At 36.7% G+C, this 12525-nt stretch overlaps 1 protein-coding gene across 1 annotated transcript in view; it reads left to right on the top strand.

The window, feature by feature from the left end:
• IQCK (IQ motif containing K) overlaps positions 1–12525 on the top strand; it is a 34826-nt gene that overhangs the window by 20140 nt on the left and 2161 nt on the right. Inside the window, exon 8 of the mRNA XM_059484119.1 lies at positions 2097–2208. Coding sequence (XP_059340102.1) covers positions 2097–2208 — 112 coding nt within the window. The remainder of the gene's footprint in view (positions 1–2096; positions 2209–12525) is intronic.

The raw sequence follows: 12525 nt of genomic DNA, 5'->3' as shown, positions 1-12525 counted from the left end.
CTCCCTGCCTCTTGCACTTCTGTCCTTGTGCCACATAAGCATTTCCTTAACCCTTTCCTGTGCAGACAAACTCCATTTATTATTTAGGAATTACTTGGCTTATAAAAGCATACATGACAGCATAAAAGAAAAAATGTCTCTTGCAAGCCTAAAGAAATTATCCTGTGTTTGGATTATATTTTATGTTTGAAAATAGTATTTGATGGATTTAATAGAACATTATCTTTTTTTTTTTTTTGTATAGCTGATGTCACTAGTAGCTGTAATTTCTTTAATTTGGTAAAAATTCATAGAAACCTCGTAAGAAGCCCCTGTAACTTTTATAGAAGATAAAACAGAACTATATCAGTATAATGCAATATTATTGGAGCTCTAAGGTGTATCTGATCTCGAGTCACTGAGCAAAAGTCTTGTCTGTTTTTATTGACTGAGTAACCTTGTGTTGTATTTCTGCCCTGCCAGTGCACTGTCTGAAACACAGCAAGTTATCTTCTCCTAAGTGGATTGAAAAGTGCTATGGGAGTTCAGCTACTGTTTATTGCATTCTGAGCTGCAGCACAGAGGAGAAATCCTGGGAGGAAAGAATACTTTTGATAAATAATTTAAACTGTTTTCTTTAATGTTTGGGGTTTTCTATAACTAGTGGAAAACTAAGTTGTGCTCTTTTGCTCTCTATGTGTCAGTAAAGTGGGAGAAAAGCAGAGTGTAATGGAGAAGAGCATATCATAGAGTTCAGGTCACAGAGCAAACTCTTTACCATGTCCTGTAAGAATACAATGTGTAAAATTCTATTTAGAAATTTTCTAGGGAAATAAGTCATTATCTTCCTGCAAGCAAAAATGTGTCCATGAGAAACTGAACTTATTGCTGCTTGTTTCTACCGTGTTGCTCCACTTCAGAGTGGATTACTGGGACATTGAACTTTAGAATCATGGAATGGTTTGGGTTGGAAGGAACCTTAAGGATGATCCAGTTCCATCATCATGGATCATCCCTGTGCCATGGGCAGGGACACCTTCCCCAGAGCAGATGCTCAGAGCCCCATCCAGCCTGGCCTTGGACACTGCCAGGGATGGGGCAGCCTCAGCTTCTCTGAATGTAGTCCTGAAACAGAATTGCATTTTTATATCTAACATTTAGGAAAAAAACTCCAAACCCCAAAAATGCATTTTAAAAATAATTCTCTTACAATTTGAGTATGACTAAGAGAATAATCCCCAGTGTCCAAGGTGACGCTGGCCTGTCCCTTTCCACTGCTGTTCTGGACAGGATCTCATGCACTGGAGGCAGCAATTGTGTGAATGCCAACCATGGGCAACACTCTGCTAATTAATCAAATCCTGCTTACAACAAGTGGAAGTGGTAAAAGCTGTTGATGCAGAGCTAGTTCACTTCTATGTTAGTGGGAACTACACCAGTACAGAAACAATTCTAGAAAAATTCAGCTTACATCTAAATGAAGTCAAGGCCTTTGTTTTATTTTTTCTTGTGTGGAAGCAGAATTATGCCTTTCACAGGGTGATTGACTGACAAAGAATAGGTACCATGTAATGCAGGCCAATTACTTTAAATAACAGATTAATGGTTCTCCTGTTTGTGAAAATTGTGTGGGTGGGATTGCCAGTCAGCCTATCTGCAGCTGATGGCAGGTGTGAATCAGGTTGATGGAATAAATTTTCTTCTGCATGACCCTTCATGCTCCTCTTCTGCTCTATTATTTTGGTCAGTGCGTTGGTTTTATAGTGTTATGCTTTTCTAAAGGCACTAATACCCTTCAGCATAAGGCTTTAAATTTTAATTAACTCAAAGAATTAGCATCTCACTGCAATCTCATTCCCAGGAGTCCTTGGTAATCAAAGTGATCCCCTAATAGACATATTTATGTTTTCAATTGGATTTGTCAATTATGTGGATTTTATTTCTGTATAAGCTGAAAACTGTAAACCTCTGGGATTTTGCTTTTACCTCAGGCCCAGCAGAGAGGATGGCTGTCACATATTTTCCCTGCCATAGCCTTGTGAAAAAATTTGTATCCTCATCCTGGAAAACACAAAGGTATATAATTTTAGTTTTCTTTTCTGATTCTCCTTTCCCAGGTTCGTTGTGACAGTGAAATACAAGAGCTCCGTAAGTGGCAAAAGAAGCTGAGAGAGGAGAGGTACATTCATGATGTGGTGAGAAAATTCTGGGCTAAACAGGAAGCCAAAGGTAAGTGAATTAAATTGTGGGATTTTTTTGGTTGGTTGGTTGGTTGGTTTGTTATTTACATTGTGTTGAATTTTTATAATTTGAGTTGTACTAAAAAATAGGCCACACAGTAGAACACAAATCCTGAGAGAGAAGGTAATGTCTGGTGGAAATGCTTGGCTGTTTCTTTACAGTCAATACTTACTCTACTTGAGTTGCCTGTGCAGCTGAAAGTGGCAATGAAAAATACAATATAGGGCTTAAATGCAATACTTTTGGAAAACTATGACAATTTGCTGGCACAGTATTTTCTAGGGCAGGATTAGACACCTACCAGCTACTCATCATGTAAAGCTGATTGTTGCCAGATGGGTTGTAGTATAATTTTTCTGAACTGTGGGATTTTTATCTGGTAAATATTCTATTGGCATTTTCCTGTAGTTATTTACAGCAGAATTTGGTCTGTACAGTTCTAAAAAGAAAAAAATAGAAAACAAACTCAAACAACCAAAAAAACTGCCAAGAGAAATAAAGCCAGATTGCTTCTGGCACTGTAATGTATTATTTTTTTTTTTTTTTTGTCCTGTTTGTGGACAAGGCTTTACTGACAGGGCCAAGTTACCATTCAGTTAAGCACACAAATAATCATCATCATCATCTTTGCCCTGAACTACAGAAGAGTGATAATTTTTGGTGACAGGAGTTTGTTACAAAGGCTCTGTAGATTCTCCAAACACTTATTTATATTTATATTACAGTTTTAATCTATGAAACAGCAGGTTTTATTTACCAATCCTTGAAATTGCCTGAGGGATATTTTATAGGCTCTTTTATAGGATATTTTAATGAAAATAATTAATTGTGAGGAACAAAATCATACATCATAACAAGGCAAAACTGTGTTTATATTTGTTTGTATATATGGGGTGTTCATATGCAGTAAGGGAAGTAGAATTCTTGGTTTTAGTAGCTTAAACATAGAAGATTAAATAATGTAACAGTCCACAAAAATGATGAAAAGACAAAATCAGTGAGGCATTGTCTTCTAGCAGACTTGACTGACATAGAAAGAAAATTTTGGCAGAGCAACCAGTTTTCTTCAAGTGGGATTTCATAGCCTCTCTACTACAGTTTATTTTGAGTTGACTTGGTAAAAAAATGTAGGCATCTTTTCTTTTTAAAAGAAACCACCGATATATCTGGCTTTAAGTATCTGAAAACAGTGAATTCAAATTTCCTATCATAAAATTATTCTCATTATAAATTTAAAACATAAAAGATGAATTTTTCTCTTTGTAATACATGGTTAATTCTGTCAGCGTTAATTGTTGGAAAATTGCATTTCTGGAGATAATGATAGAGGTTGACCTTGCAGGCTTGCTAATGCCTTTTAAGTGATTGCAATTTAATGTTTGTGGTTTGGACTCTGTTTTCAATTTCTTAATATTTTTATCATCTCATCAAGGCATGTTTTTTCTCACATTCCATTGTCCATAATACCAGTAAAAGTTAGATATTCATGTTTCTCACTTCTAAGAGACAAACCTATATATTCACAACACACCAGTGTGGCAAAGGATGAATGTGAGATGATTACACAGTCATAGTTTGCAGTCTTCATGCATGTAAAATCTTAAAGGGAAAAATTACAAGTTCATTTTCTGAGGACAAAGCGAACCATTCTCAGAATGCTGCAATGAAGAAAAATAGGGGTTGAGGGTGGACTGTGTCATTTGACAGTTGAATTGATTAAAAATCTCCTCTGTCTGAAGAAATTTAATCTTCCTGTAAACTATACTTAAGTTGTTTTGGAGACTTATGTAGTGATAAGACTTCCTTTGCCAATTGTTTCAAAAGGAAAAACAAATATCCTTTTAGTCACTCTCACAGAGCTTTCCTGTCATCAAATCGTTTATTTTAGGACTCTAGGACACGCAGCTGTTTCATCACATCAAAGAAAGTTGCAAAATTACCACTTTTCAATTTTTTTTTTCTTCAACCAGTATAAGTTTATATTGCTAATACCACATCAGCTTTCAGTATTATCACAATGTTTCTGTAATTTCTTGACTGAGCTCTGCTGAGTTCATTTAAGAGTATCCCCACATCAAATAGCCTTGGGGCCCAGGCAGATGGCTGTTTGGAAACAGCTGTACTGGTTGGAGAAGTTACTGTCCAGGGGTTTTCATTATCAATCTCAGCTGTGATGCCATAATTCATTTTGTTAGTGCTCCAGCTGCTCTTTTTTCTGCTCTCATTACCCTGCTGTTTATTAGTGTCATTAAACCCTATTTCAGTGTAAAGTCAGCAAGGTTAGTTTAACTGCTTTCACCATCCAAACCAGCTGACTTTGTGCTGGAGTGGATTGTGAACACTCACACAATAATGAATAGCAGAACACAACTACTTTTTAACCTTGTCTTTCTAAGCATTTGGTTTAACTGAATTCATTAATTTGGTAAATTCAATTAATCCTCTTTAATTAAACCACCGAACTATTTGTATCAAGCAGACAAAGCATTTATTGTTACTAAAACCTCAGATATCACAAATAAAGCATTAAGATTCATGGTCAAAAAAGAAAAAGTTGCATTTTTAAGTAGATATAGCATTTTATTATTAAATTAACCATATTAGAAAAAATAACGAAGGATCTCTTTAATTTGTATATAGCTAACTCTGTTTATTAGATCTGTAAACAGGGTTGAATCTAACTGTAGGGGATGGATGGTGAGCTGCCAAATAGCTCTTAGAAAATGATGACTCAAGCAGTAATGTGATTCTATTGACACTACTAGAAAGATCAGCATACCTTCCATGGAAATATCAGCCAAAGACTCAGTTAATGTGAGCTAACAGGCAGAGTCTGCTTTGTTGGGATTTCAGCACAATGAAACCTTATTGCAAGGGTCTGTTCTAGGTAAAACCATGATTTTATGAAAATGTGTTTGTATGTGATACTTAAAAGAAGATAGGAAGAAGATACTTCCCTGTTTTTGCTCCTGTGAACTTCTTTAGGCCTCCCTCAGTCCATCTTTTATACTCTTTATTATTAATTTCACAAAGTGCTCTAGGATTGAAAGTGTGAAACTGCATGAAAATTACTTTATGCATTAATAGCACCTTGCAGGACTGTTCACCTCTTCTAATGCATATTCTGGCAAAATTTCTTTTTGAGTGCAAAAAAAAAGTGTGTTTCAGCATGTATCCAGGATCATAAAGCCAGAATATTCTTGGCTGACATTTTATTTGCTATACTGCTCCACTGCTGTGTAAAATTACATTCCACAAAATGATCTATATTTAAGGTATGACAGTCCTTACTCTGAACAATATCAGACTGAAAATGCAGAGATAAGTAGAACACTAAAGACTCAGTTTAGTGACTCACACCTTTAGACTTGAAGGGAGAAGGAATTTTCTCTAATATAGCACAGCTGATGGGATAAATTTGTTCCACAATTTTTTACAGAATTAAAAACTTGTTTGCTTTCTATAGAAAATACAGTTAATTAAAACTCAACCTCCAGAGGATGTGAGTGAATGGCATATTGTGGTTCTGAGCACCTTTTGTGCAGATTTAGTACTGATGGGACAGCACTGGAAATGAAAGTGTCTGTCCTACAATGAAAGGAATTTCAAAAATATTTAAACTTTTTAATGAAAACACCAAAATCTTCATCACTTATGTGACCAAACACTGCTGACACTCTATTGCAGTGGTTGCCTCTCTGCTGTTGGAAAGGCCATTGCTGCTGTTACACAAATATTACTTTCAGCTATGTTATCTCCCAAGGGATTTTTTCCTTGTTCCTACCTGCACAAAATTTGTGAAATTTTACTTTTAAAAATCAGTATTCTTAGGGAAAACAGTAAAGGAAAAAATTCCTGGGTTTATGGCAATACCAATTGTGACCCCATTAGCTGGCAGGTCTTATAAATCAACCATAGCCTGGGCTTTGCAAGGCACTTATGTAAGAGAGGGCACAGTGTGTGGAAAACGTACTTAAATCAAAATAAGACAGAAAGTAATCTTCGCAGCAGGTGAGGGGAGTGATTTCCAGATACAGGAGGGAATATTCTTTTACATTCTATTCAATTTTCAAGCTCTATTTTTCCTTTGGCAGTAGGAGTTATTACTTACCTATCTGGAGAGATTTAAAAAATACTTCTTTCATGGCAATAATCTTCTCCCTTGGGAAGATGCATCAGCAATACTCTGAAGAACTCAAAATGGAGGTGGTCTGGAAAATCCTTGCAAATATGAATGAGATACAAGGGAGAACAGGCTGCATATTTCTGGTGCTAGAGCAGGAACAGATGCTCAGTGTCAAGAAGCAAAGAAATGCAGTCACTCACTCCTGCTGCAGCTGTGATGGCTCCACCTGAACCATGAGGAGGGATTCAAAAGCTTAGTTAAAGTAAAGTTAAACTGAACAGGAGAAATCCAGTCTGCATTCTTTTGAAGGATTCCTGTATGCAATCATATCACATCAAAGCAGAATTAATTTCAGAACCCAGAAAAAAAATTGGCTACACTACGAAATTTCTTTAAATTCATTCCATAAACATCCTTATGAAGTTACAGCCACCTGCATGTTTGTAAAACTGATTTGTTTCCCAAAGAAAATATTGAAAAGAGGATGTATTTATAAATGGGAAATCTTACACTAGGCTTAAGATAATATTTAAAATTACTGCAGGTTGGATTAGGAAAAGGCATACTCTGAATAGGTAATGGATTTCTTAAAGACTGCATCTCTGTGGTTTATTTAGGAGAATTCAGCCCTGTAAAATGTAAGGAATTAATCAGTTTTATGTGAGAGTTTCTTTTTTCCCTTGCCACTTTCACCAAGTGTGGTTGAAATAATTGAGGAAGATTTTAAACAAAATAATTTGTTTCTAATTTCATCTGCCCTCCTTTTACTGCAGCTGTAATTCTTTAATTAATCTCATAATGGAGTTCTTGTAAGAGATGACCTCCTCATAGTCTATGGTTTTACATTTTTAATCTGTTATACTATATAACAGATTTATATACACAGACACATATATATTGAATCTTATATGTTAAATGTATTTTTTCTAATATGGTTTCAAAGTAAGCTTTATAAACAGGTTAAAAGTGGAAGGCTGCTTGCTGTCACTAGGACACTGCACTTAAAATAATTTCACTCTCCATTTTTTTTTAAACATGACTGTATTTACAGGTATTTGTTTTTTTTCTGTCTGAAAGCAAAATTGCTGCAGTCAAAGTGGTTTTAAATGGGGGCATATATATGATTGCTTTTGCTTTAAAAGCACATGTATAAAATTTAACTTACACAGAAGAAGACCTTAAATTTTCTTTTTTTTTTTTTTTAAAGAGAAAAAAGAAAATCAAAGAACAAAGCAGTACCGAAGGCAGAGTATGCGCTGGTGGTTTTCATCAAGCTTAATTCAAAATGCTTGAGATGTTTCTGAAAGTTTAATCTTGGCACTAACAGCTGAGAATGTAGTGATAAAAGTCATAAGACTCATGGTACAGAATCCAATTTATTAGTCCACACCCTGGACTCAGACATCTTTGAAAATTTATAAAGACTACAGTAGTAACATTTAATTTCTGAAACTACGTTGGGAACGTTTGAAAAAATCAAAAGGAAAGATGATCATTTGGATAAACTGCAGCACGTGGTCTTCTAACTGTGCTCACACAGGCACAGCAGTGGGCCTGTGAGCACAAGTCTGAACTAATCCTCCAGTACCAAAGCTGTATTTTCACTCATCACTCTGCACTTGTTAATAATCATTTGTAGTGGAAAAAAAGGAAAATTGCAATTTAGTGACTTTTCTGGAATTATATAAACATATTTTTTTGTTTTTTCTGTTTCTTTTTTTTTTAAAGAGAGGAGAAATTCTTCATGGGTTCTGCAATCTTCTTCTTTTTTCTGCTTTTAACCTTAAAAGTGAAAAACATTGCAGCATTTTTATTGAAAATGCTGCTGGTGGTTTTGTAAACCATTTAGATAAGCAAACCCCAAATTTCTATTTTAAGTATGGGATGTGGAGCTTTTCTCCAGAAGCCTGGAGAAAAGGCTGAAAAATAAAGCCTCCAAATAGTCCTGCAGCAAAACAAGATTTGAGACTCTTGGTTAAAAAAAAGAAGAGGGGAAGTGGAGCAGGGAGAGAAAGAGCATGAGCTGTAGTGGAGTGCTGGAATGGGAGTCAGGGGGTACAAAAATTGTCTGGCACATTGCAGAGCCCAGGAGCTGCTTGTGCTGGCTCCCCTGGAGCCCTCCCTGTGGCACCAGTCTGCTTTCTTACCTGATGCTTTGGTTTAGTCTGCACAAGAGTTTAAATTTGGTAACTTCTCAGAACCTATCACATTTTGCAAGCTGGAATCATGTCAGAAATAAGAGGGGCTAATGGGGATAAATGCAGTTTTCATGCAGCTGCCCAGCAAATCTGGAGTTCTGGGATTCTGCCCATGTTGGTTTCTGCTTGTAAATCCCCAAATGCTTTTAGCTGAGGACCTGCCACTCTGGGATCATTTCTGTTTCTGGTCAGCTCTTTGTATTTTCATCATTCTCTTTTTCTTTCTTGAGTATTTACATTGAAAAAAACCTGCATTAATCAGATACTCTGGAAATGCACTGGTTGCAACCAATGCACTGCAATGGTTACCTTCATTCTTGATTTTCTTCTCAGTCCAGGGTTGTGTTCCATCAACTGTTGTGTTTCTGTGGCTGTCTCTTCATAAATCTCAGGTCATTGATGATGTGGAGGGCACTTGGATACTTTTAAATAATAGTCTCCAGTACATCTAATTCTCTGTAGTTTTTTCTCTCCTAACTCAGGTGTTCATGGCTGTTGTTCACTTGCTCCAAAACTTGTACCTCCCCATATTTCTCTTCTTTTTGTACACTTGAATTGTAAAAATGCCATTCAAATATATTTTAATGAATTCTGAGTCTTCCTGTCAAAATATGAAGAAAGCAATGGTGCATTGCACAAACAAATTCTGCTAGAGATCTTTTAGCTCATATTTCCCATCTCTGAATGTTGGTGTTTGGAAGTCCCCTGTATGTCAGCTCTTGCTTTGTTAATCTGATCATAAGTAAATTAAAAAGTGCCCTGAAACTTTTTGTCCTCTACATTCATGAAAGCAAGTTTGTCATTTGACAAACTCTGCTCCTAATTTGGAGAATTAGGTTTGTCCTGCCACTTTTAAAATCCATTTTGCAGAAGCCTCTTCCTCTGAGTGATCCTCTGACAGTTCCATCTCAGATTCATGACTTACAGGAGTGTCTATGGGTAGGAATAATTTCCATTTTAACATTTGTTTGGTTAATATATCTGTATTCTGTAGATTATTTCCCTATCACTAGTGACTGAATATTTCCTGGAGTGAAAGGTTTCACTAATAATTGTATACAGGCAGACTTCCAATAGTAAGAGGCTAAAATTATAAACACTTTATAAAAAAACTTTCTCTTTAAAAGTCAGGTCTTATTTCAGCAAGATTGCTGGTGGCTCCAATTTCATGTTCAGGCTTCTTTGGCATTTCATTGGGAGGCTAGGGTGAAACTCCTTTCTATATATATATTTTACTCTAAGCCCCTGCTAATAAGTTATTCCAACAGATTTTCTTTAATGGATTTTCATCTTCTTATAGTCTGAGTCTGTAGTATTTTTCATTACTGTTTTCAACTGTTTAAATTACTAAATGTAGTTCTTATAGTTCTATGAAGAAGAAATGTACTCTTTATAGAGTGTGGGAGCATAAACCTTTCCTAAGCTACTGTCACAAGCCAGTTGTGTTATCCAGCAGTGCACAAAGTAGGTCATAGTTTATTCACTGTTATGCTGAAACAACCAAGTGTCAAACCAAAACATCAGTCCTGTACATTAAGATGAGGGAAAATGATGTCTGCCATCCAAATGAGATGATAAGGATGTTTTAACTTTTTGCTTAAATAAATAGGAAAAAAGCTCTAAGTTTTGAAGATTTTTGAATTTTCCCTTCTCAGATAGATTCCAGTGCTTCCTTTAGCCATCATCTGTGCCTCAGCATTGCAGCACAGACATGATAAACTCTGTCAAATGAGCTGCATTCCCAAGGAGCATGGCAGAACAAGTAGAAGATGACTTTATTGTAGTAGGAGTAGCAGGTCAGAAATAGCAGAAACAGTTGTGCTCCTCAAGAACACCCCCAGCTCACCTCCAAAGAAATTTATCACCCACTGGTGCTCATTATTGCAGTGGTGGCTGTAGTGTCCTGTGATTTAGAATGTCCATGTGACTAAAGCATAGTTTAATCAGGTTTTCTCACTCTCAAAAAATAAGAGTAAGGAGTAAAAAATCTGAGAAATACAGTAAGGAGATTAAAACATAGTGCTAAAAAATTGAACTGTTCTGATAGGAGAACCCATATGACCTATTCAGGTAGAAATAGCAGTACCAGAAGAAGTGAGATGTGAGATTTCATTGTTTCTTAACTTCACTGTTACAGCACTTAAGGGCCTCAGTTCCTCTATGCCTCAGGACTTCAAACAGGAGCTGATGTTCTAAAAGCATTCAAAGTACTGACCATGCTGCCACTGGGCATGATTGTGTTATTTAATTCTAATATTGTGCCTCCTTAAATTGGGCATTCTCTGCAGATAAATTTCATACATTCAGTCACACAAACATCTTGGGATTGAAGTGCCTGTAATTTTCCTGCATCCAGCTTTCTGTGAGAACAGCTTTCTTGGCATTGCCCTGGGACTGGCAGCAGTGCAGAGTTGCAAGCCCTGCTGTGTAAATGGCATCCTGGGGCACTTTGTTCTGCCCACTTCTGTCCCTGTGCCTTTCCCCAGCTCAGGAACTCTCCCAGAGCACAGAGAAAGGGTTTTGCACTGCAGCAGAACCAGAGCTGGCACTGCCACAGTGTGGGGAGCTGGCCCTGCAGAGCTGCTCACAGTGACTGCAGGGATGGAATGGGAACGGGGCTGCTCAGGCTCAGATTTTCACACTTTCAAAAGTGCACTGGAAACTGAAATAAATTTTCTGAGAGGTTTCTCACTCTGCTAAAAGAATTATAGGACTTGTAGGACTGAAATGGCTAAAATACAGCATAAGGAATGGTGCAGTTGTAAGCCAGGTTGTTGATGTTGACATTTACACTGTCCATTGTGTTGTCTGAAATATTATCAGGTGGTGCAAGTTGTTCTAAACATCTTCCTTAGGCATTTCAGAATATTTTAAGTGAGCTAGTTCAGTTTGAAGTGTCACAGCCTGAAAAATACCTTTCTCTAATGGAAATTTCTAGCAAAAAAAACATAGCCAGGCAGCTTTTTTCTCAATGTTTCCAGCTTATCTGAATCCTGAGGACATCTTACTTTTCTATCTGCATAGGAAGCAAGTATATGTCAAAAACTATTTCAATAACTGCCTGAAATCCAGATTTATGCTGACAGCTTGTGCTTCCTGCTTGGTGTGATGTGATTGGAAATTGTTATGCTTAAGTAACACAGGTTATGATAAGACAAGGACACTATTGACTAAAAGCACTGCTAGCAGATACCTAAAACACCTGCTCATTTTAATGTGAAAGTGTGTGAGCCCTGAGGTTTCTGAATGTTGCAATTTTTATTAAATATTTGCAAAAGTCAGCCTCATCACATCAAGGAATATTAGCTAAAATTCAATGCAATAGAAATTATTTTGTAAACAGGACATTCATAGTCATATGGGATATTAAATCCATTCTCAATTTTTCTCCTTAACTACACAAACAGAAGCCCTAAAATCCAGAAAGGTCTTGTGCCATCAAGGCACTGGGCATGTATTGCCTTGACCATTGTAAAATGGGGTTTGTCCTGCTGCTGCAGTCTCATTTTGGGTTTCTAAGGGATTGCTGTGTCCCTCCTCATCCCCTTTTCCTGGATACTTTCTATGAGCTGACATTCTCCAGGTTGGGAGCACTCTGAGCACCTTAAATTAGCACATGGGCCTGCTGCAGCCCAGCATTCCTGGTATGTACCAAGAGGATTTTCTCTGCTGGTTTTCAGTTGCATGCCTTGGAAGGGTAACTAAGCTCTCCTGAAACTCTATGTTCAAATGGGTTTTTTTTTTTTTTGCTTATTTGGCTTTCTTTATCTCTAGAATAGCTTTTATATATAAATCTCCCAGCAAACTTGCTTGATGTAAAAGGTGTATAGTACAGGCACATCTTCTGAAGTGTAGGAAATAGAAAAGCAGATTTTTTTAAGTTGAAAGGCCGTTTGTAAAATTTTGAAGTATCAAAACCAGAATAAGATAGCTGAAATCACACAAGTAGAATGAGGAACCAGACTGTTATATCAGCAGAAG

This window comes from Ammospiza nelsoni, chromosome 17, assembly GCF_027579445.1.
Source record: "Ammospiza nelsoni isolate bAmmNel1 chromosome 17, bAmmNel1.pri, whole genome shotgun sequence".
NCBI classification, from domain to species: Eukaryota; Metazoa; Chordata; class Aves; order Passeriformes; family Passerellidae; genus Ammospiza; species Ammospiza nelsoni.
The sequence above is the reverse complement of the archived record's forward strand: the minus strand, read 5'-3'. Positions and strand labels throughout refer to the sequence as shown.